General features: G+C 40.5%; 3 protein-coding genes and 1 pseudogene across 3 annotated transcripts; all 4 read left to right on the top strand.

Moving 5' to 3' along the window:
- The first annotated feature begins 2,384 nt into the window (after nucleotides 1-2,384).
- On the top strand, nucleotides 2,385-5,195 carry LOC116199220 (G-type lectin S-receptor-like serine/threonine-protein kinase LECRK3). Its single transcript, XM_031529504.1, has 2 exons — nucleotides 2,385-3,438; nucleotides 3,581-5,195. The coding sequence occupies exons 1-2, from the start codon at nucleotides 2,406-2,408 to the stop codon at nucleotides 4,927-4,929; spliced, it is 2,382 nt and encodes a 793-aa protein (XP_031385364.1). The 5' UTR covers nucleotides 2,385-2,405; the 3' UTR covers nucleotides 4,930-5,195.
- Nucleotides 5,196-12,575: 7,380 nt separating this feature from the next.
- On the top strand, nucleotides 12,576-15,194 carry LOC116201265 (G-type lectin S-receptor-like serine/threonine-protein kinase LECRK2). Its single transcript, XM_031532430.1, has one exon. The coding sequence runs from the start codon at nucleotides 12,599-12,601 to the stop codon at nucleotides 15,005-15,007; it is 2,409 nt and encodes an 802-aa protein (XP_031388290.1). The 5' UTR covers nucleotides 12,576-12,598; the 3' UTR covers nucleotides 15,008-15,194.
- A 2,295-nt stretch (nucleotides 15,195-17,489) lies between these two features.
- Nucleotides 17,490-20,170, top strand: LOC116199356 (G-type lectin S-receptor-like serine/threonine-protein kinase LECRK3). Its single transcript, XM_031529679.1, has 2 exons — nucleotides 17,490-18,562; nucleotides 18,700-20,170. Exons 1-2 carry the CDS (start codon nucleotides 17,503-17,505, stop codon nucleotides 20,049-20,051), a joined length of 2,412 nt encoding a protein of 803 aa, XP_031385539.1. The 5' UTR covers nucleotides 17,490-17,502; the 3' UTR covers nucleotides 20,052-20,170.
- Nucleotides 20,171-21,051: 881 nt separating this feature from the next.
- On the top strand, nucleotides 21,052-23,671 carry LOC116199191 (annotated as a pseudogene).
- The last annotated feature ends 2,375 nt before the right edge of the window (nucleotides 23,672-26,046 follow it).

The raw sequence follows: 26,046 nt of genomic DNA, 5'->3' as shown, positions 1-26,046 counted from the left end.
ATTAATCTTATATATATTCATATTATATTTATGGGTTGTTGCATATAGTAAAATAATAAATTTTAGTTAAAATTCAAAATAACTACGTTTAAACTAATTGCCTGAATTTTTCTCCGAAAATGCCTAAATTTCAAATCCCAAACTCCTTGTTTTCTATGATATTATCATTAATTAATTGTCTTCAAAATAAATACGATTTTAGAAATTATATAATTCCGGATATATATATATATATATAATATACAACTGTTGGGTCAATCGCGGAATTTCCCCATGTATTATTCGGCAAAATGAAAGCTCCATATGCATTTGTAATCACTAACGTCAATTAATTGTATATGATTATTAACCGGTTACATTAAATATACCTGAAAATAGTCTAATCTTAATATAAACTTTATGCTTAATTAATTATTCTTCGAAATAAATAATATTAAAAAATTTAAAAAATACGCAATTCCAAGTACACTATATATAAATATACATAGAAGTACATAGTATAATTATTTATATGTATTTAACATATGAAATGAATTTATGAGTGATATATATTACTGTCATATCTACCTATATATAAATATATTGATTTTCGACATCACTGTCTATAATAAAATCATAAATTTCGGTTCAAATTAAAATTAAGTATTTTTCAATTAATTATACGAATTATCAAATTAACAATCTGTCTCTCTCTAGATACTCAGCCATGATACTAAAAACTTGGATTTTATATATGTTCGACTTGCTAGAAAAGCTACCAATGTAGGAGAAACTCAATATTCATCAGGTTTATGCTTAATAAAAACCATATAACAATCCAAATAAATTATGGTTTAAACTACTTACAAGTTATCAACGAGTAAATTTTTTATGAAAATTTAATAAAGAATCTCGCACAAAGAGCGGTTCATAGGCTAGTAATATATAATTGTTAGGAAGATTATGGTTGCATGCCACTTGTCCGAAAACTCCAAATGAGAGTTTCTCATTCACTGACTATTTGTGTGCTCAAAAGCTTCCGTAATTCTTACAAAAAGAATAATAATAATCAATATTATTATTATAAATCAAATGTTCTCAATATTATTATTATTATTATTATTATTATTATTATTATATATTGAATGTTTACGCAACGTTCACCAAACGGGAAAAAAAATTTTGGTAACGAAAGTAATAATAATAATAACTTTCACTAAATGAGATAAATGCTAGGGACATAAATAATAATAATCATAGTGATAATAATAATAATAATAACTCTTACTAAACGAGATGATTACTAGAGACAAAAGTAATAATCTATTTATAATAATATGGGAGAAATATAGTAATTATTATTATTATTATTATTATTATAAATCAATGTTTTCATTATTTTCACCAAATGGAATAATTGTTGGGGATAAAATTAATAATAATAATAATAATAATAACTTTCACCGAATGAGATAATTGCTGGGGACAAAAGTAATAATCTATATATAATAATATGAGAGAAAATAATAATAATAATAATTATTATATATCAAATGTTTTCACAACTTTCACTATATGGGCTGATCGTTGAGGAAAAGTAAAAATAATAATAATAACTTTCACTTAAAAGAATATTATTTATATTATTTCTATTATGTTATCATCATCATCATCAAATGTTTACTTAACTTTCATTAAATGGAATAATTGCTGGGGGAAAAATTATAGATATTTTATATCTGTATATATTATTATAAATTAAATATTGGAAATTTTCAAAGTTTTAAATAAGAACTTCATTAGGAATTCAATTTAAATTTATGATTTTTTTTAAAATTATTAGAATACATTCAATTTTAACTTCTCAACACTAGGTAAAATAGTTTAAGTTACTGTTTAATTAAGAAATAATTTAAATAATGAGAATTAAAAAGTACCATTACTTGTTAATGATAGAGAAATTTCTTCAGAATGACTAAGAATGAATCCCGCGCAATGTGCGGGCTGATAGGCTAGTTTTCCTTGTTGCTGGTCCAATATTTGAATCCTTTAGAAGCGTTCTTCGTTTAGACCATGTGATTCCGAATGAGAGGAAGTATATATCTTGGCATATTGTAAGGTCTGCTCGATGGCTTTGTATTATAGTCGATATTTGCTGAGCTAGTGTCTGTGTACACGATTACGACAGTAGAAGAAAAGCATTACGCTCGCATCGCATATTAATGACCAGTTCCAGAGAATTGACTGTCCAAAAAAGGCTTTGAGAAGTCAATGGAAGAAGATGGCACTGTGGTGTCATAATGTAAAGGGCTCCACACGTTAAGAAATCCAAATTTACAGTCAAACACGAAGCATTATAAGTCTCAGCATTGATCTCATGCAGTGCACTTCGAACCAATCGAAGAAGCAGAAGCACTTGCTCTCTCATGGCTTCTGCTAGCCTCACACTTCTGCTTCTTCTTTTTCCTATTCTTCTTTCACTTGCCACGTTGGCCCAAGCTCAAGGCAACATTACCTTAGACTTGTCTCTCACCGCAGATGATCGGAACTCCTCATGGAAATCACCCTCGGGAGATTTTGCCTTGGGGTTCCAGAGGACTGCAGGAAATGGGGGCTTCTTGTTGGCCATATGGTTCGATAAGATACCTGATAAGACAGTTATCTGGTCAGCAAACAGGGATAATTTAGCTCCCCAAGGTTCTAAGGTCGAGTTGACCCGGGAAGGGCGTTTAGTACTCAATTCTCCGGGAGGGGAGGAGATTTGGGCTGCATCGACAAGTATCGGAGCTTCCAATGCCTCTATGCTAGACACTGGAAACTTTGTCCTAGTGAACGAAACAGGCTTCAACTCGTGGGAGACTTTCAGTCATCCTTCCGATACAATTCTACCTACGCAGGTATTAAATCAAGGGACTGAAATCATCTCCAGCTATTCCGCCACAAACTACTCGAGCGGGAGATTCCGGCTCATCTTGCAGAGTGATGGTAATCTCGTTATGCACACTCGCCCGGTCTACGATCTCGGCTACTGGGATTCCCAAACTGGAGGAAGTGGCTATCAGGTGATTTTTAACCAGACAGGTCAGATCTACGTCACAGCGAGGAACGGTTCATTGGTCTACAACATAACATCTGGCACGTTCTCGAGCAGGGATCTATACCAGAGAGCTGTCCTCGAGTATGATGGGGTGTTCAGGCAATATGTTTACCCAAGAAATACAAGCTCGAGTTTGGGATGGCCCAAGGCATGGACCCTGGTTCCATCCCCAGTCCCACCGAACATCTGCACGACTATGAGACAATATCTTGGTGCTGGGGCATGCGGGTGGAACAGCTACTGTATCCTTGGAGACGACCAGAGGCCCAGATGCGAATGCCCTCACAGGTACAGCTACATTGATCCATCAAAGAAGATGAATGGATGCAAGCCGGACTTTCTACCTCAGAGTTGTGATGAAGGTATTACTGCGAAACTAGTCGATACTACATAAAATTAGATTATATACAATAGGCAAGACTGTAAAAATTTGCTCTATGAAAATCGATAAAAATAAAGAATGTAAAGTTTTCCTTAAATCTCTCATCTATTATCCTTCTTCAGGTAAGGTGGAAACAAATTTATTCACAATCCGGGACATGCCCAACGCAGACTGGCAGCTCTCTGATTATGAGCGATATGACAATCAGGACGAGAACTTCTGCAGGCAGGTTTGTTTGGATGATTGCTTATGCGCTGTTGCGATATTTCGACAGGGCAACTGTTTGAAGAAGAGGATGCCTCTCTCTAATGGAATGGTCGATCTCACTGTTGGAGGAAAAGCCCTCATTAAGGTGAGGATTGATAACTCTACTTCGAAAACCTGCTTGGCTGCCCAAAGAAGAAATATAAACAGGCCATTGATTATCATTGGATCAGCCATCATGAGCAGCTCTGCCCTGATCCTACTGCTCTTAACCTTTCTGATTTGGTTCCGATACTTTCACGGGAAAAAGCCGGGAACCTCGCAATCATACCTGGTAAATCGGTTCTCTAGTATGCAGAGTTTTACGTACAAGGAGCTCCGAGAAGCGACTGGTGGGTTCAAAGAAGAGCTGGGAAGGGGAGCTTATGGGGCGGTATATAAGGGAGTTCTCCCATCAAGTGAGAGAAGTGTCATAGCTGTGAAAGTGTTGGAAAGGATTACTTCTGATGGCGATAGAGAGTTCAAGACCGAAGTGGACACGATTGGACGGACCAATCACAGGAACCTTGTCGAACTTATTGGGTTCTGCAATGAGGGGCAAAACCGCCTATTGGTGTATGAGTTCATGCCTAATGGTTCATTGGCTGACTTTCTGTTTGGAGGTTCAAGGCCGAGCTGGTTCAAGAGGATCGAGATTGTCCGTGGGATTGCGAGGGGCCTCTTGTACCTCCATGAGGAATGCAGCAAGCAGATCATCCACTGCGATATAAAGCCACAGAATATCCTCCTCGATGAGTCTCTCACAGCAAAGATTTCCGATTTTGGATTATCAAAGCTTTTGAAGATCGACCAAACACGAACAATGACTGCAGTCAGGGGGACAAAAGGGTACCTAGCAGTAGAATGGTTCAGAAGCATGCCGATTTCTGTTAAAGTGGATGTCTACAGCTTTGGGATTGTGCTGCTGGAGCTGATTTGCTGCAGGAAGAACTGTGAGTTCGAATTGAATGACGAGGCTCAGATGATACTTTCTGACTGGGTTTACGATTGCTACCATGAAGATAAGGTTGAGCTAATTGTTGGGGGTGACGAGGAGATGCTTGGAGACATGAATAGGGTGCGAAGATTCGTGATGATAGCAATGTGGTGCATCCAGGAAGAACCATCTATGAGGCCATCTATGAAGAAAGTAACTCAAATGCTTGAAGGGGTCATCGATGTTGCCATTCCGCCAGGACCATCCTCATTTATCAGTTCCATCCAATAGTTCTCTGCATAATCACGATCATACTTGGCCTTCTAATATTATGTTTTTCTTTTTGGCTGATCAAAATCCAAACATCTTAATTGTAGAGAGATGTGATTGAGCAGAAAAGCTTGAATTTGCATTCATTCTGAAAAAGTATGTATACAACTATTCTAGCTGATAATAAAGGAAAATATTATCTACTTCTATACTAAGTTTATTCTCTGTATGGTACATAAAGATATATACATAAAAGTAGAAACAAGATAATAGAAAGAAAGAGATTCTTTCCATAATACTCCCCCTCAAGTTGGAAAATGAGGATTCCGAATTCCCAACTTGCTGAGGAGAAAATGAAATTGATCGCGCCCAAGTGCCTTGGTGAATATGTCAGCCAGTTGAAAGCGCGAAGACACATGGGAAGTGACAATAGTGCCAGAGCGTAAATATTGTTTGATGAAGTGACAATCGATTTCAATGTGCTTGGTGCGCTCATGGAAGACAGGATTGGAGGCAATGTGGAGAGCCGCTTGATTATCGCATAATAAGCGCATGGGGCCAGCATGAAGAACACCAAGGGAGCTAAGAAGAGAGCGAAGCCAGAGGAGTTCACTGACTGTTGCTGCCATGGCTCGGTATTCTGCTTCTGCGGAGGACTTGGAGACCGTTGTTTGCTTTTTGGCCTTCCAAGAGATGGGGCTTCCACCAAGAGTGATAAAATAGCCAGTCACGGATCGCCTAGTCATAGGACAACTGGCCCAATCCGCATCACAGTAAGCTGTTAATGATAGAGAAGTGGGACAAAGAAAAATTCCTTGTCCTGGAGATTGCTTGAGGTAGCGAAGAACTCGTATGGCAGCATCCCAGTGGCCTTGACGGGGGTCCTGTAAGAACTGAGATAAAATATGGACAGAGTAGCTGAGCTCCAGTTTGGTGATAGTAAGATATAGAAGACGACCAACGAGGCGACGATATTGTCCTGGATCAGGAATGGAATCGCCACTATCATGAGATAACCGATGCTGTTGTTCCATGGGAAAGTAAGCTGGTCGAGAGCCTAACATACCAGCTTCAGTGAGAATGTCCAGAGTGTACTTCCGTTGGTTTAGAAAAAGACCTGAACCGCTCCGAATAATTTCTATCCCCAGAAAATATGATAATGGTCCAAGATCTTTAATGCGGAAGCATTGATGAAGATAATTCTTGAAATGGGCTATTGAGTACCAATTGCGCGAGGCCTGGCGTAGACCATATAAAGATTTCTGCAATCGACAAACCTGACCAGAGTTGGCGGAGCGAAAGCCAGGAGGAGGGACATGTAAACTTCTTCATCCAAGTCCCCGTGAAGAAAAGCATTATGAACGTCAAGCTGATGCATTTCCCAGTTTTTAGCAACAGCAATGGTTAAAAGACAACGTACTGTGACTAATTTGGCAACTGGAGCAAAGGTCTCATGGAAGTCGACACCTTCAATCTGAGTGAAGCCTTTTGCCACCAGTCGAGCTTTATAACGCTCTACAGTGCCATCCGCCCGTCTTTTAATCTTGAAAACCCATTTACAGCCAATGGGTTTCTTCCTAGGAGGAAGTGACTGAACAACCCAAGTATTATTATCCTCAAGAGCGCGAATTTCTTCTGACATTGCGTGGCACCAACGTGAATCCCTAGCTGCTTCGGAGTAGGTCCTCGGCTCCATGTCGGAATCAATAGCAGCAAGAAAGGATAATTGTGTGGCATCAATGTCAGAGTATGTAAGGTAATGTTCGAGAGGATGAGACGTACCTGGAGAGCGCGATGGAGTAGGTGATTTGATGGTGGGGGGGTAATCAAGGCAACGAGCTGTGTGAGAAACAAAATCTTTGAACCAACTAGGTTGACGAGTATCTCGAGGGGCCTTGGAACGGGCAATGCAATCTGCTTGGACTCCAGAAGAAGAGGAAACCATCAGGTTAGAAGAAGATGTATCGGGTGCCGGGTCAAGCGGAACAGGCTCAGTAGTTATTCTATTGGACAGATTGGGCTCAAGATCATGTGTACCCTCATCTGAACTGGACTGGTCAAGATTGGATGACATTTCCCCAGTCGGACTTGAGCCGCTTGAGCCGAAAAACTCCCCCTGAATTACTAAGCCGGTATCATCTAAGAAACGAATCCCAGGACTAATTAAATCAGCGGACTGTCTTTTGCTGAATGGAAAGTCAGCCTCATTAAACCGAACATCTCGAGAAATAAAGACCTCACGGTTTTCCAAGTCATAAACCCGCCAACCTTTCTTTCCAAAAGGATATCCAATGAAAATGCATCTTCTGGAACGTGGCCCAAATTTATCCTTAAAACGTGGATTATGATGTGCATAACAAAGGCATCCAAAGACACGAACATGCTGATAATCCGGCTTCCGATGAAAAAGGAGTTCAAATGGTGTCTTTCCCGATAGAACACTTGAAGGTGTGAGGTTAATGAGATGCGCTGCAGCGGAGATGCACTCCCCCCAAAATTCAATAGGAAGCGAGGCTTGAAACATTAATGCCCGGGCTACATTAAGAATGTGACGGTGCTTGCGTTCGACCCGCCCATTTTGCTGAGGTGTGTCAATGCATGAAGTTTGGTGGATAATCCCATTATCAGAAAAATAGCCTTGAACAACCCGACTTGTGAATTCTGATCCATTGTCACTGCGTACAGTCTTCACTGTTCGATCAAATTGATTCTTAACCAGCTTGCAGAAACTGATCAGGAAACTCTGGGCTTCTGACTTATCTCGGAGGAGATAAACCCATACAGCTCTGCTAAAATAATCCACAATCGATAAGAAATATCGAGCACCAGAAATTGACGAAACCTTGTAAGGCCCCCATATGTCACAATGTATTAATTGGAATGGGAAGGAAGCTTTATTGGGACTTGTTGGGAAATTGGAGCTTGTTTGTTTCGCTCGACAACATATGTCACAAAGTGCATTACTGTCTGATCGATTCATAAAAATGGAATTACTCTCAAACTTAATACGACATGAAGGATGACCCAACCGCTTGTGCCAAATGTCTTCAGTATCTGCTTTCATTGCTCGTGCTCTCTGAAATAAAGAAGACACTCGTCGCAGAAGCCAGACCCCCCCGTGAAGTTCACCCACTCTAATCGTACTCCCCGAGGTGCGGTCCTGAATCAAACACAAGCCAGAAATATAGTGCACACTCCAATTAAATTCCCGATATAATTGAGCCACGGATAATAAGTTGCAATTAAAATCTGACACGTAGAGAACATTAGGAAGGACAATATTTGCTCCCAAAGAGATTTTCCCAATAAAAGTGGCTTTCGTTGTTCCATTTGAAACATGGATAATCGGACCATCATGAACTGGAGTAATATCAAAAAAACTGTCCAAGTTACCAGTCATATGTCGAGAAGCTCCTGAATCAATGATCCAATCAATTTTTGAAGTAATTGGCACAAAAGTCTCACCGCTTAAACGATTTATCTCACCATCATCTCGTGAGACCATCAAAACCAGTTGCTGTAATTGGGCCTCAGTGAGATGTGCCAGTTTGCTAAGGTCAGGGGCCTGATCGCCCTGGGCCTGGGCCTGGGCCGCCATATGGCCTGTTCCACTCTGGGACGGAATGTGCTGGGCTGAATGATTGGGCCTCCACTGCCCACGAGTCTGTTGGGCCGAGCGCGTCTGGAATGGGCCGCTCGAATAGTGATTGCCCGATAGAACAGAATGACCCGAACCGGAACCGGAATCGGAATTTCCTCCTCCGCGTATCTGCGAAATAGAAGGAGACGAGAACCCTAACTTTCCTCCAGGCCGAGACTGCCCGGATGGGTTCCCTCGCGCGCCGCGTTGATTCGCTTGGTCGGAGTTCGGGTGGCCGTGAAGCTGGTAGCAGGTGGCTCGGTGGTGGCCGTTTCGCCCACAGAAATCACAGAATGGTCGGGCTCGAGGTTTGAAATCGCCTCGATTGGGGTTGAAATTAGGGTTACCGACCCTGGAGAAATTAGGGTTAACGACCCCTGAATCGGTCGCCATTTTGGCTGCAAAGCCCATCACGTCGAAGCCGGAATCCCTTCCTTGAGCAATCAAGCGCCGAGCTTCATCATGAGCGGCCATCGAATGAGCTCGATTGACGCTGGGCAGTGGGTCCATGCTTAGGATTTGCGACCGAATGGTCGAAAAATCGGAGTTGAGCCCGATCAAGAACTGGTGAACCTTTTCCTTCTCCCTCTGAGCAGCGATTCGGGCACCGACGTCACAGATACATGCCGGTAAATCAAGTTATAAGTCTAATTCGTCCCAAAAACTCTTTAATTTCGAATAGTATTCCGAAACTGATTTTCCGTCCTGTCTGAGTAAGCAAATTTCAGTTTTGAGCTGATGAATTCTCGCTTCATTACCTTGCGAGAAACGTTCCTTGAGATCGTCCCAGAGAATTTTGGCGTTTTTCGCTCCAGCCACAGAGTTCTGTAGTTCCTCGTCTAAGTGATTGAAGAGCCAAGAGACAAGCATCGAGTTGCATGTCATCCACTGTTCGTGGTAAGCCTCTCCTTCTGCCGGCTGTTTCAATTTACCTTCGATAAAAACGAGCTTGTTCTTCGCTCGTAATACAGTCTGCATAGCCTGAGACCCTGTATTGTAATTTCTTCCGTTGAGCTTGCAGGAGATAAGTTGTGTTCCAGGGCCATCAGAGGGAGACAGAACGTATGCTGGAGGCATGGTTGTGGCAGAATTACCACTGTCTGTATTCTTTGACATTTTAACAAATCAAAGGTGAATTTAGCAAAATAACAAATCAAGGATGACGCCCAGTTTGAAGGGAACTGGCAAGATAGCAAATTAAGAGTAGGACGCTCAGTTTGAATGGAACTGGCAGGATGGAAGCTCGACCAAAAGATTGGCCGGCAATGAAAGAATTTTGACGATTCCTCAGGATCGATGCTCTGATACCATGTAGAGAGATGTGATTGAGCAGAAAAGCTTGAATTTGCATTCATTCTGAAAAGGTATGTATACAACTATTCTAGCTGATAATAAAGGAAAATATTATCTACTTCTATACTAAGTTTATTCTCTGTATGGTACATAAAGATATATACATAAAAGTAGAAACAAGATAATAGAAAGAAAGAGATTCTTTCCATAATATTAATATCTGTAACATGATACATATATATGATTGAAGTAAAGGCTCTTTTTTGGAGAAAGCCTAGTTTGCTTTCATCTCAATCAAATGGCGAGTAATCGAGTTATCTCGATGATCAAGAGTACAACTTAGGTTTCGAGCAAACTTATATCCGTTAAGCGACGACAATAGTAAATAAACCCATTATTTTGCCCCGCGCGTCTAGATTTAGCCCCTTGAACCATCTACGAAGGTTTAAGTTTCATATAAATCCAAGGTTAGTGACCCAACTATTCTTTTATGATTTTGTCATACCAAATTGTTAAGAAATGTCAGTGATTGAAAATTCATTAAACGTTGGCATATCAATTCGGATACGGTAAGCCGGCACTGAATTTTCTGGTATTTTGTACATTTTGTGGCAAGACGGATCGTTTTCTGTGGGGATACACTCGGTCTAAAACAGTAATTTCACCGAAAGAGACGATGCCAAGTCCGGCACGATTAGTTTATCGATCCAACACGCTTTCTGTGCATTACTTATAGAAGGTGCATAGGCGTAAATTTATGAACAGGAAACTCAACCCCATTTAGAAGTCTCGAAGGAAGATTATTAAAGAGATTTGTTTCATTTTTAGATGACAACGTTACAACGTATTTAAAAAAAAAAAAAGCATAGCTTACTGGTACCACATTTTGTAATTTACGCATATGTTGAGGTTATCAGTACAATTACATCTTGACATTCTGCTGACAGTGATTGATCCGATGGCCAATACCGATGGTTAAGGAAAATTGAATTCTTCCTTACCAGATTAAGTAAATCAGATGTCTCTGTTAACTGCTGCCGGTCTAATTAATTAGTGAAATTGAGTTTATTGGAATTAACTATGCTACGCACGGATGAAATATTTAATTAAGTTGACTAAAATAAATATGGACCGTAGAAAGAGCAAAAAGTTCCCCTTGAACGAGTCAAATTTTTAGAAAAGTAACGGAAACTCAACGAGTCAAATTTTTCATATTAAAATAAAAAGTTCATGTCTTCATCGCTATCGGGGCAATGATTATCATTCGATGCGACCATTTCATGTCTTCATCTTCTGGTCAGATTTCATGTCTTCGTTTTCTGTCTCTCTGACCCGGTGCCAACACGTGTTCTCATACAAAATCAAAGGCATATGTTTTCCATGAAGAATATATGTAACTAGTTGAATAACCACGCGATGTTATAAATATATGCGTCAATTAGAAATTCATTAAAAAAATTGAGGAAAAGAATACAAATTAAAATATGTGAACAAACATATCAATTAAAAGAAAATAAAAGATTCTCATACAAATGTGTGAAAAAGATGATTTGAATGAAAATATACTAGTAAATATATCAATTATAGAAAATAATAATTTCTCTAAATAAAATATCATAATAAAGTAAGTGAAGAGAAAACATGATAAATATGTTTTTAAACGATTAAATTGATATAGATCGGTTGGTGTTGGTAATGAATGAGCATGTGACACAGTATACATATAAAGTCCACAAAGGCGCTAACATGTCCTTTGCAAACGATAATGTAATGATATGTATATATATGTAAACGACGCAATATATATATGTATATAGCTCCAACACAATTAAAATCTGTCTCTCTTTGTTCAACTCGTGCAGTAAGTATGTATATATATATATATATATTTATATAAACGACGCAATATAAACGGTAATATAAACAAACAATGTTATATAAATAAGAATTTGACCGTGGTTAATATTATAACAATATATTTGTCCATAATGCAAATAACAACTCTATAAATATTATAAATTCTCGTCAATATTACTTTCCAACTCTATATTTTGCTACAATAATATGAATGACAATTCAATTATTACAATATAAAAAAATTCTTAAATAGTTGCTAATATATATAGCATATAGTCTATTGGGCTATATGCAAATAATATGTATATTATATTGCATAATTAATGATAAAAATTTTCTTAATACATAAGTAATGACATGATAAAGTGAGAGAGCTCCATTTTTTTTATTTTTGATGATATAGTGGCGTGAGAATTCGGGTCGGACTTGTTTTAATATATATATATATATATATATATAGATTGATAGATATAGATATAGACACTCATACATTCCTCTTTCTTTTCTTTAATAATTAAAATCTAAAAAGTTCTTAGAAATAAATACAACTAATAAAAAACTTTTACAGAAAAGTAAAAATGATTCAAAAAATTAAATATTATTATGTAAATTATTAAAAAATTCATAAAGGCAACTTATTAAAATCTGCAAAAGAAATTATAATAAAATAAAAAATAAAAAAATATAGAAAAAAAGTAAAATATGATTAAAAAATTAATTGTTATTTATAAAATATTGAACATTTCAATGTAAGATATTACAAAGAGGTTAATGGAAGCTTCAGTCCTCTCATTCTCACCGATATCTCCTTCTGCTAAGAGCTATAAGTACAGCACAACGCCTTGTGGGAAAGAAAAGAAAAGGATGGCTTCTTTCTTTGGTGAGCTAAGCCTAATTCCCATGTTCTGCTTCCTCCTCTTCCTTCCACACATTGCCATTTCTCAGACCTTCATATCTTTGGACGGCTTCATAGTCGCCGGTGACGATAAAGCCCCAGGCCACTGGCTCTCCCCTTCTGGGGATTTCGCGTTTGGGTTCTGTCAAATTGAGAACAGCGACTCTTTCCTGCTAACCACGTGGTTCGATAAGATCCCGGAGAAGACCATTGTTTGGCATGCCAAGGGAAGCCATCCTGTTCCCACGGGATCAAGATTGGTGGTCACCTCCGGCCGTGGGCTGGTCCTAAACGACCCCAAGGGAGGTTTCTTGTGGAGCACCGAAACTGTAGTGAGCAGAGTCACCCATGGGTTCTTTGAGGATTCTGGGAACTTTGGCCTCAAGGACGAGCGCAACGGGACAGCTTGGGAGAGCTTCGATAGTCCCACAGACACGATCTTACCCGGTCAGGAAATCCAGACGAATGGAGTGGTACTCATTGCTCAGAGATCAGGTTCCGACCTTACCGGGGAAGGAAGGTTTCGACTCTATCTGCAAGACGGAACCGTCCAACTTAGGACCGTGAACTTCCCTAGCACTTATCAGAATGAGCCTTACTATGTGAGCGATGACTCGAATGCTTCAACCAATCCCAGTAAAGGAATCGGGTTCAACAGTTCGACAGGATACCTGTATATTCTTCATCAAAATGGCGAAAAATCCCCACTGGCTCGGGGGAACAAAGTGGTCTCCAGCAAAGACTACTATCTGAGAGCGACTCTCGAGTTTGATGGAGTTTTCATCCAATACTCCTATCCTAAGAAAACATCAGCACGCGAGAGGAAGTGGTCAGCTATTTGGTCAGCGCCTGATAATATATGCATTACTACCCACGTGCAATTTGGAAGCGGAATATGTGGGTATAACAGGATCTGCAAACTCGGAGTCGACAAGAGGCCGAAATGTGAGTGCCCAAGAGGGTTTTCTCTTCTCAACCAAAGTGATGAGTATACAGGCTGCATACCCAATTTTTCCCAGGGCTGCAGAGTCGGTGACCCGAGCTCATCACAGGATGAGTTTGTGCTTGATGAAGTGGTGAACATTAATTGGCCAACTTCGGACTATGAGCGTCTGCAGCCTTTTGGTGAGGATGACTGCAAGGACTCATGCTTAAGGGACTGTATGTGTGCTGTTGCAATATTTGGAGGCGACACGTGTTGGAAGAAGAAGCTGCCTCTGTCAAATGGAAGGTATGAAATCAATCCCAACAGTAAGGCCTTCGTTAAGATGAGGAAGTATGGTTCTGAAACTCAGAGTCCAGGCTCTCCCAGCTCAGGTTCGAACAAAGACAATGCTCTGATAATTGCAGGGTCGGTTCTTCTAGGAAGTTCGGTGTTTCTGAACTTCATGCTGATGGCTGCGGTTGGGCTTGGTTTCTTTCTGATATACCAGAAGAAATTGAGCAGAATTTTTGTGGATGAGAGTGGTTTGGATGTAAACATTCGATGCTTTACGTACAGAGAGCTTGAAGATGCCACAAATGGTTTCAAGGAAGAACTTGGGAGGGGATCATTCGGAATAGTCTATAGGGGTGATATTGAGGCGGGCAATGGTTCTAATTCCAGAACCGAAGTCGCAATCAAGAAATTAGACCGGCTGTTCCAGGAAAGCGAGAGGGAGTTCAAAACCGAAGTGCTCGTCATCGGGCAAACACACCACAAGAATCTTGTCCGACTTCTTGGGTATTGCAACGAGGGGCAGAACCGTCTTCTGGTCTATGAGTACCTGAGTAACGGGACCTTGGCTAGCTTCCTCTTTGGCAATGAGATGAAGCCTAGTTGGGAACGGAGGGTCCAAATAGCGTTGGACGTCGGGAAGGGGCTTTTGTACCTTCATGAAGAATGCAGCACGCAGATCATCCATTGCGACATAAAGCCTCAGAACATCCTGCTTGATGAGAACTATGGCGCCCGAATTTCAGATTTCGGGCTTGCCAAGCTCTTATTATTAAGCCAAACCCACACGAACACTGCCATAAGAGGAACTCGAGGCTATGTTGCTCCCGAGTGGTTCAGGAACTCGCCCATCACCGTAAAAGTTGATGTGTACAGCTTTGGCGTTCTCCTACTCGAGATTATTTGCTGCAGGAGGAGCGTGGATATTGAGATTGGAGGGGAAGATAAAGTGATCTTGGCTGATTGGGCCTACGATTGCTATAGAGAGAAGATGATCGATGCTCTCGTGGAGAACGATGAGGAGGCATTAAGTGATTTCAAGAGGCTCGAGAGGTTCGTGATGGTGGCGATCTGGTGCATCCAGGAAGACCCTTCTCTCAGGCCGACTATGAAGAAGGTCATGCTGATGCTAGAAGGGATAATTCAAGTCTCTACTCCCCCGTGTCCATTCCCATTCAGCACTATAAGTACAGTGTAGCATCGGTATATATATATATATATATATATATATTTTTTTTTTTTTGACGTGCAGCCATCTCTTAGAAGATGAAATCCTGCCAAGCCAGTGACTGTATTTGTTACTTTTGTTTGATAAGAGTTAGATGGAAAACTCAGTTTAGTATCCTCTTGAAGCATGGGCGGCTCGAGGGCTGAAATTTACGGGAAGCTTATTGGTAATTGTTTCAGATCTTATCCTCATTCTTTCTCGTAATTCTCCAAAAGAAATAAGGTCAGTCTCCCACATTCGTTTGCATATCTAGTTAACTGAATGCAAAAAGTTACAGAAAACCGTATCTTTAATCATCACCGAATGTCTAAATCTTGCATGAGAAATGGAATTTGCATGTAATATAGATTCAGCAACTGCTTTTTCGTGATCCCAAGTGACCAAAAGTATTGACTCGCGTATAATGTGATGACTATTGCTACACGACTCCACATATGTTCTTACGGAGCTGAGGTACGTATAGCGATGAATTATGGCTTCTCTTTCTCACTGATATTGTAAACACCGTGCATCATATATCTGCTATATAAGTACCATCATGATGTGCATTTTATATATGTTATATTTTATATTATGTCTGATGTGTGTATAAATGGGACTATTAATTCACTTAGATCATGAAAAAGCCCATGGGATTATTTGTTTAAGCCCAACCCATTATGCTTACTAATTATAGCCCACAAAACACATCCTTTCCTCTGCCTGACAATTCCCTCTGCCGCCTTCTTTTTCTTATTTTATTTCTCCTGCTTGAAGCTGGTTTTGTCGAGAATAAAGAAACGAAAGGGAGGAAAGCAGAACAAACATAGTAGAAGGGAACGGAGTTAGTTGAAAGTGAGTGTTTAAGAATTGTTTACTGGTAATCGGATTAAGACTTCCGTGGATGGGTATTCTTCTGTTATTTATGATTTTAGTTCATTTTTTCGATGTGTATTTGGAACTAGTTACTTAAAATGTTACTTTCACTCTTCGTGATTAATTGAGAGAGATGAGACATCGTTGTGGACTGAGATTAGCACGGTAGTGAATTTCTGAATACTCTTTCTTTTTAGCATGATATAAGTACAATGGATTATAAGATTTGGGTGGCTGGATCTGGCGGAATAAAAATAAGGGTTTGATCAGTTGTTAGATCCAACGGAATATAAATTGAGATTAACTCTTACAGTCAGAGGTTAATAGGCGACCCCCGCTTATGAGATATGTTATGAGAATATGTGTATAATTTTTTAGACATATGTGGGGTCACAGTTCTATCCCAACTTTATTGCGGGGAACACGACCCTGTGGCTATATTATTGTTGCTGAGTTACTCGTGTGAAAGGAACATGCTGGCATTAGACTTTATATTGTGGTAGAATATATATATATATATATATATATATATATTTGTGTGTGCATGTATATATATGCTTGATTGTATGTGAATTATAATGATATATTGGTTCATTTACTTTTGAACATATTACTCACTGAGATACAGTTTACACATCTTGTATATACATATATATTAATATATATAAATATATATTTTTGTTTCAGATGAGCTAGGAACTAGACTGGAAGCATAAGAGAACCATTTGGATAGTCGGGGATCAACGTGAAGGACTTCATGCTAGATCCACTATATATATTGTAGGTATTAAGTTATGTACAAAATGCTTGTGGATATGGTGCGATGTGAAGTTTTTGGTTTAGTCATTTTAATATACTGTGGGTATTAATTCCCATACTTTGCCTCCTTCTCCTCCCACACATTGCCATCTCTCAAACCAACATAACTGTGGGCAGCTTCATTGTCGCCAGTGACGATAAAGCCTCGGGCCACTGGCTCTCTGCTCCTTAGACTAGGGATATTACTGTCTGCTGCGTTTGGATATCTCGATATGTTAATGCAAACGCAGTACAGAAAGCGTATTTTCATCGTCAATGAGAAAAAGTTTTACAACTTGTACCAGTGACAAGAAATATAAAGCTGTATGTAAGGTGATGACTACTGCTACATGCATGGGCCATGGCTCTGTAAACAATCCTACATACCGAGATAGTGCACATGATAGAAGGGATAATCAGGGAACAAGAAAAGCCTTATCGGGACATACTCTGCAACTGGGAGAATCGATTGTCAAGGATGACTGTTTTGGTAAGACGTTCTAAAAGGTTCCGAGGGTTGGAAAATTATATGAAGCTGAAGGTATACCGTAGCCGTACTGTTTTGGCGTCTCTGTAAAAGATTACGACGATACAAAGAGCAGCCTTAGACTCACAAAGGGCACTGGAAGAAAAATGCACTCTGGAATTGAATGGAATGTATAGAGACTTGAGAGGTCAATGGAAGCACATCAGGCTCTGGAATTCCAACGTAAAGGGCTCCACACGTTAATGTAAAAGTTAGGCAAGGGGCATCATTATAAGTCTCGTGGCTTTGAACCAACCCAAGAAGCAGAATTAGCACTTGCTCTCTCATGGCTTCTGCTACCCATACGCTTCTGCTTCTTCTTCTACTTCTTCTTCTTCTTCTTCTTCTTCTTCTTGTTCTTCTTCCGCTTGCCACACTGGCCCAAGCTCAAGGCCACATAGGCTTGGGCTCATCTCTCACCGCAGATGATCGGAACTCATCATGGAAGTCACCCTCGGGAGACTTCGCCTTTGGCTTCAAGAGGATTGGAAATGGGGTCTTCCTATTGGCCATATGGTTCAATAAGATACCTGAAAAAACAATTATATGGTCAGCGAACAGGGATAATTCAGCTCCTCAAGGGTCCAAGGTTGAGTTGACCCGGGAAGGACATTTAGTACTCAATTATCCGGGAGTGGGAGAGATTTGGGCCCAGCCAGCGACAAGTACGAGAGCTTCCTATGCTTTTATGCTAGACACTGGAAACTTTGTCCTAGCGAATGGAGCAGGCTCCAACTTGTGGGAGTCCTTCGGTGAACCTACTGATACCATCGTGCCAACTCAGGTATTAAATCATGGGACTGAAGTCATCTCCCGGTATTCCGCCATGAACTACTCGCGCGGGAGATTCCGGCTCCTCTTGCAGCTCGATGGGAATCTCTGTATGCACACTCGTCCGTTCTATGATTGGGCCTACTGGTATTCAGCCACTGTTGGAACTGGATATCAGGTGATTTTTAACCAAACCAGTCAGATCTATCTCGCGGCAAGGAATGGTTCTTTGGCGTACGACATAATGTCTGGCACGTTCTCGAGCATGGATTTATACCAGAGAGCGGTCCTTGAGTATGATGGAGTGTTCAGGCAGTATGTTTACCCGAGAAACGCAAGCTTGCGTTTGGAATGGCCCAGGGGCTGGACCCTAGTTCCTTCCCCTATCCCATTGAACATCTGCACGAATATGAGTCAATCTATTGGCCCAGGGGTATGTGGGTGGAACAGCTACTGCATCCTCGGAGACGACCAGAGGCCGAGATGCAAATGCCCTCCTGGATACAGCTATATTGATCCATCAAACCGGATGAATGGATGCAAGTCGGACTTCCTACCTGAGAGTTGCGATGAAGGTATTACTGTAAAACTAGTTGATGTAAGATGAGATCATATACAGTAGGAAAGACTGCAAAAATTTGCTCTATGAAAATCAGAACAAATACAGAATTTAATATTTTCATAAAACCTCTCATCTATTCTCTGTCTTCAGGTACAGCGGAAACAGATTTGTTCACATTGCAGGACATGCCAAATGCCAACTGGGGGCTATCCGATTACGAGCGTTATGAAAAACAGGATGAGAACTTCTGCAGGCAGGTTTGTTTGAGTGATTGCTTATGCAATGTTGCGATATTTAAAGAGGGCAACTGCTGGAAGAAGAGGATGCCTTTCTCCAATGGAGTGGTAGATCCCACTGTTGGAGGAAAAGCCCTCATCAAGGTGAGGATCGATAACTCTACTTCAAAAATTGGTTGCCCAAAGAAGAAAGGTAACGGGCCATTGATTATCATCGGATCAGCCATTCTTAGCAGCTCTGCAGTATTAAACCTGATCCTACTTCTCTTAACTTCTCTGATTTGGTTTCGATACTTTCACGGGAAAAATGCTAGAACTTTGCGACTGTACCCGGTAAAGCGGTTCTCTAGAATGCAGAGCTTTACGCACAAGGATCTCACAGAAGCCACTGGTGGGTTCAATGAGGAGCTGGGCCGGGGAGCTTATGGGTCGGTATATAAGGGAGTTCTCGCATCTAATGAGAGAAGGGTCATCGTGGTAAAAGTGTTGGAAAAGATAACTCCAAATGGTGATAGAGAGTTCAAGACCGAAGTGGACACAATTGGACGGACCAATCACAGGAACCTAGTTGAACTTATTGGGTTCTGCAACGATGGGAAAAACCGCCTTTTGGTGTATGAGTTCATGCCTAATGGTTCACTAGCTAACTTTATGTTTGGAGGTTTGAGGCCGAGCTGGTTCAAGAGAATCGAGATTGCCTGCGGGGTCGCAAGGGGCCTCTTGTACCTCCATGAGGAGTGCAGCAAGCAGATCATCCATTGTGACATAAAGCCACAGAATATCCTCCTTGATGAGTCTCTCACGGCAAAGATTTCCGATTTTGGGTTAGCGAAGCTTTTCAAGAATGACCAAACACAAACTGTGACTGCGGTCAGGGGAACAAAAGGATACCTAGCTCCAGAATGGTTCAGAAACATGCCGATTTCTGTTAAAGTGGATGTTTACAGCTTTGGGATTGTGCTGTTGGAGCTGATTTGCTGCAGGAAAAATTGTGAGTTTGAATTGAATGACGAGGCTCAGATGATACTCTCTGACTGGGTTTACAATTGCTACCATGAAGATAAGCTCGACTTAATTGCAGAGGGAGATAAGGAGACGCTTGGAGACATGAGTAGAGTGCGAAGATTCGTGATGATAGCAATGTGGTGCATCCAGGAAGAACCATCTATGAGGCCGTCTATGAAGAAAGTCACTCAAATGCTCGAAGGAGCGGTTGAGGTCTCCATTCCGCCGGGACTATTCTCGTTTATCAGTTCAATCCAATAAATCTCTGCACAATTGTGATTGTATTCGGTGTTCTAATATTAGGTTTTCCTGTGTTTCTGATATCAAATCCGAACATCATATCTTGATATCTGTAATATGATGCATACGATTGAAGTAAAGGCTATGTCCTGGAGAATGTCATGTTTGTTTTCATGTCATTCAAATGGCGAGTAATCAAGTTGTCTTGATAATCACGAGTGCAACCAAGTTTTTAATCACATTTCCTGTCATGCGGATAAAGTTAGAATTTGTTGATGATATAATCTCGGCTTTGCACTACATACGTAAACAAAGCGAGTCGAAGATTTTTAATCAACACCTTTGGATAAGCTGAGAGTCCTCTGCTGGGCTTTGGTTCGCACATGTTTGCCTTTCTGCAACGGTTCATCGGTATTAGAGCCAGCCAACCTTTTTATAATACAAGATTGAACTCGATTCAATTCCTGCATATTTATGAGACTTGTATCGGTTACTGCATCCAACCTTTTACGCAGTATGAATTGGCTATGCCATTTTGGATGAAACAAGCGTCACCAATTTTGATAAGATCAAAAGAAAGTTCTGTTGGTGTATATTTTCCAAGGTTGGTCCAACTTAATGTTGGAAGATATTTCCCAAATTAATATGATCAGGTGATGCAATGTAGACCACAGAACGAAAGCTCACCTATGATGGTTGAAGGAGCAAATTCGATTTCCTATCCACCCCCGTGCCCCCTCCCATTCAGTACAGCCATCATTGCAAGAGACGATGGAAGAAAATTGCACTCTGGAGTCTAGTGGAATAGATGAATACTTGAGAGGTCAATGGAAGTAAATTATGCACTGGAATTTTAGCGTAAAAGGCTCCATTCAGTGGATAGTTCATGGCTGAAGTGGTGCACTAAGTCCAAGTAATCATGTCTCTCCACACGTTATTATAATTAAAGTCAAGCAATAGGCATTATTATAAGTCTCGTGGCTTTGAACCAACCCAAGAAGCAGAATTAGCACTTGCTCTCTCATGGGTTCTGCTACCCTTACACTTCTGCATCTTCTTCCTCTCGTTCTTCTTCCTCTTGCCATATTGGCCCAAGCTCAAGGCCAAATAGGTTTGGGCTCATCTCTTACCGCAGATGATCGGAACTCATCATGGAAGTCACCCTCGGGAGACTTTGCCTTTGGGTTCCAGAGGATTGGAAATGGGGTCTTCCTATTGGCCATATGGTTCGATAGGATACCCGAAAAAACAGTCATCTGGTCAGCAAACAGGGATAATTCAGCTCCTCAAGGGTCCAAGGTCCAGTTGACCCGGGAAGGGCGTTTAATTCTCAATTACCCGGGAGGGCGAGAGATTTGGGCTCGGCCAGCGACAAGTACCGGAGTTTCCTATGCTTCTATGCTAGACACTGGAAACTTTGTCCTAGCGAACCAAACAGGCTCCAACTTGTGGGAATCTTTCAGTGAACCTTCGGATACCATTGTGCCTACACAGGTGTTAAATCAAGGGACTGAAGTAATCTCTCAATATTCCGCCACGAACTACTCGGTTGGGAGATTCCGGCTCCACTTGCAGCTTGATGGGAATCTCTGTATGCACACTCGCCAGTTCTATGAGATCTCCTACTGGTATTCCGCAACTGTAGGAGGTGGATATCAGGTGATTTTTAATCAGACGGGTCAGATCTATCTCATATCAATGAATGGTTCGTTGGTCTACAACATAATGCCTGGCACGTCCTCCAGCAGGGATTCATACCAGAGAGCGGTCCTCGACTTCGATGGAGTGTTCAGGCAGTATGTTTACCCGAGAAACGCAAGCTTGAGTTTGGAACGGTCCAGGGGGTGGACCCCTTCTCCTTCCCCCATCCCACAGAACATCTGCACCAGTATGAATCAAACTATTGGTGCTGGGACATGCGGATGGAACAGCTACTGCATCCTCGAAGACCAGAGGCCGAGATGCAAATGCCCACCTGACTACATCTATATTGATTCATCAAATGAGATGAACGGATGCAAGCCGGACTTTCTGCCTCAGAGTTGTGACGAAGGTATTACTGCAAAACTAGTCGATGCTATATTAGATGAGATCATATACATTAGGCAAGACTGCAAAAATCTGCTCTATGAAAATCAGAAAAAAAAAAAAAAGAACTCAAAGTGTTCCCAAAACCTCTCATCTATTCTCCTTCTTCAGGTACAGCGGAAACAGATTTATTCACATTCAAGGAGATGCCCAACACTGACTGGCGGCTGTCTGATTTCGAGCGTTCTGAAAATTCGGATGAGAACTTCTGCAGGCAGGTTTGTTTGGATGATTGCTTATGTGCTGTTGCAATAGTTCGAGAGGGCAAGTGTTTGAAGAAGAGAATGCCACTTTCCAATGGAGTGCTTGATAACACTGTTGGAGGAACAGCCCTCATCAAGGTGAGGACCAGTAACTCTACTTTGGGAAACCCGCTTGGTTGCTCCAAGAAGAAAGGTAGCAGGCCATTATTAATCATCGGATCCGTACTTCTGAGCGGCTCTGCAGCATTGAACCTGATCCTGCTTTTCTTAACCTTTCTGATATGGCATCGATACTTTTGTGGGGCAAAAGCTGAAACTTTGCAAGCGTACCCGGGAAATGAGTATCTAGTACAATGCAGAGTTTTACATACAAGGAGCTTAAAGAAGCGACAGATGGGTTCAAAGAAGAGGTGGGCCGGGGAGCTTATGGGGCGGTTTATAAGGGAGTTCTCACGTCTAATGAGAGAAGTGTCATTGCGGTAAAAGTATTGGAAAAGATAACTTCTGATGGCGATAGAGAATTCAACGCCGAAGCGGACCCTATTGGACGTGCCAATCACAGGAACCTCATCGAACTTTTTGGGTTCTGCAACGAGGGGCAAAACCGCCTTTTGGTGTATGAATTCATGCGCAATGGATCATTGGCTGACTTTCTGTTTGGAGATTCGAGGCCGAGCTGGTTCAAGAGGATCGAGATTGCCCGTGGGGTGGCGAGAGGCCTCCTGTACCTCCACGAGGAGTGCAGCAAGCAGATCATCCACTGTGATATAAAGCCGCAGAATATCCTCCTCTATGAGTCTCTCACGGCAAAGATTTCCGATTTTGGGTTAGCAAAGCTTTTGAAGATTGACCAAACACGAACAATGACTGCGGTCAGGGGGACAAAAGGGTACTTGGCTCCAGAATGGTTCAGAAACATGCCGATTTCCGTTAAAGTGGATGTCTACAGCTTTGGGATTGTTCTGCTGGAGCTGATTTGCTGTAGGAGGAACTGTCAGTTCGAATTGAATGACGAGGACCAGATGATACTCTCTGACTGGGTTTAGGATTGCTACCTTGAAGAGAAGCTCGAGCTAATCGTAGAGGGTGATGAGGAAATGGTTGGAGACATTAACAGAGTGCAAAAATTCGTGATGATAGCAATGTGGTGCATTCAGGAAGACCCATCTATGAGGCCGTCTATGAAGAAAGTCAGTCAAATGATCGAAGGGGCGGTTGGGGTTCCCATTCCGCCTGGACCATCCTCATTTATCAGTTCCTTCCGATAGTTCTCTGCACAATCGTGATCATATTCAGTGTTTCAACATTATGTTTTTCCTTTAGCTGATAAAATTCAAACATCTTAATATCTATAGCGTGATACATACGACTGAGGTAAATAATGGCTGTGCCCCGGAGGTGGTCTAGTTTCCTTTTCATGTCAATCAAATGGCGAGTAATCGAGTTATCCAGATGATCATGAGTACAACCAAGTTCTTAAGCAAACATATATTCGTTATATAAGAAACGACAGTAGTAAATCAACTCGCGATTTTGCTTTATCTAAAACTTAGCAATGTCCTAACTTTTTTTTTTTAAATGCAATGCAACAAGGGAAATTGTAAATTGCCCGAAATGATGCGCAATTTTTTCTCATTCATTTCCCATGGAGAATAAAACTTTCCTAAGGTCCCACGAAAGGATTTTCCTGAATAAAATGCAAAGGAAAGAATTATAGGAATTAATTGTACAAATATTATTATAAACCTATATTAATATAGCTTCAATCCCTTCTCAAACTGAAAACAGTCGCTCCAATTTTTTTATTTTTTTTTTGTGAAAATGTGGGCGAGCTGAAGGTTCCTAGAAACATGACTCTTGTAGTTTCGACCATCAATAAGATGATCGCGGGCAAGATGTCAGTCGAACTCTATATGTTTAGTTCTCTCGTTAAAAAAAAAAAATGATTTGCCGCAATGTAACAAGCTTCTTTATCGTTGCAAAAGTTTCCGTTGGTCGTGATAACACTAGGTTCGTCATCCAAAAGTACTGGATATCCAAATGTCCCTCTTGCACAGGAGATGTGGGATTCGCGAGGTTGCCTTATCATGCACGTTTTGTATTCTACGCATTTGTTGAGATTAATCAGTACAATTACATCTTGTCAGTCTGCTGACGGCGATTGATCCAATGGCGGACGCCAATGCTTACCAGAAATTGGATTCTTCTTTAATTACCAAACTATGATAAAGGAATGGAGCATTATTCCTGTTCCCATTTCTTACAGGCAAAGCATGTCGATTTTGCTTACGTAAATTAGTGAACTTCAATTTACTGAAATTTAACTATGCTACGCGTGAATGAAATGCATGATTGGACTTTGATTAAACTTTTTTAGTCACCATATTTTAGTCAGCTTAAATTAAACATTTCAAATGTTTAATTTAAGCTGACTAAAATATGGACCGTAGAAAGAGTGAAAGTCACCCATAAAAGAGTCAAAATTTTCATATAAAAATAAAAAAATTTCTATTGTTAGGCCAATAATAATCATTAATTCCTACTAAGGATATATATGTGATATCGTCACATTATAAGGACTATAATGTAATTTATGTACAGTTGCTTCTCTATATTTATTTACACAAACAAGGGTGGTATGTCATTATACAATCACATGTCATCAGGGCCAAGAATTGGCTAACACCTAGAATCACTCTTCTCCTCTCCTCGCCGTCATTTGCAATCCTCAGACTCATCACTCACATGGAAGAGCCAAGAATTGGCTAATACCTAGAATCACCCTTCTCTTTTCCTTGTCCATCGATATGGTCAAGGTACGATTTCCGTGGAATTTGATTTTATTGAGATTTAGTGCGAAATTTAGTCATAACGTGCTGTTGAGTTTTTGCTTTGTTTGATAATATCTTTCTCATGAATTGGATAAGTGAGTGTACTGTGAAGAAGTTTGTGGAAGGTAAAATGAAATTTTCTTTTATTGTTTGCCTTGGTAGATGATTCGAAGGAACAAGGGTAGATTTATATTATGTAATTTCGAAAGTATAATTTTTGGTTCTTGCTCCAAAAGAAAGGAAGTTGTCATTAATAGAATTGTACTGATGAATTCAGCTCTTTTATTGATTGAATTATCCTATTAACTATCGATTTGAAATCCTCTGTTTATTTACTTAAACAAGGTGTCAAATGGAGATTGTTTTAAGTGGTGTTTGGACAAAGATAAGAGAGTTATAGGAAAAAATGAAAATGACATAAATAATTTTGCATTGTATCGAGACAATAGACTATAAAGAAGCTCGTGGGAGGTATTGGAAGCCTCCTACTGGTGCTATATTAATTATTCTCTAATTTTATCTTTGTAAATAATAGGGATCGAGGAGACTGAATTCTTACACTCCGAAGGCTCGATCCAGTGAGCTATCTTTCTTGGAGTTATCTGTGAGTACTTTATTCCCTTGTGAAATGGTGTATTATAGTTATATACATTCTTTAAGAAGAATATTGTGATAGTTAGAGATTAAGGAATCGGTCTTGCTATGTTGTGTAAAAGGATTTGAGAGATAATGCCCCTCTTATGTTTCATTTTGACCTGAGATATGCAGTGTGATTGTGTATGAGATATATGATGATAATATGATACCATTAATATGTGATTGAGATTGTGCTTGTGTATACTGATATTGATTGATTGTTATAGCCATGGGACCGCTGGATCTAACGGAATAGGA

The sequence above is a fragment of the Punica granatum genome, chromosome 3 (assembly GCF_007655135.1).
Source record: "Punica granatum isolate Tunisia-2019 chromosome 3, ASM765513v2, whole genome shotgun sequence".
NCBI classification, from domain to species: Eukaryota; Viridiplantae; Streptophyta; class Magnoliopsida; order Myrtales; family Lythraceae; genus Punica; species Punica granatum.
This window is presented reverse-complemented; position numbering and strand designations above follow the sequence as displayed.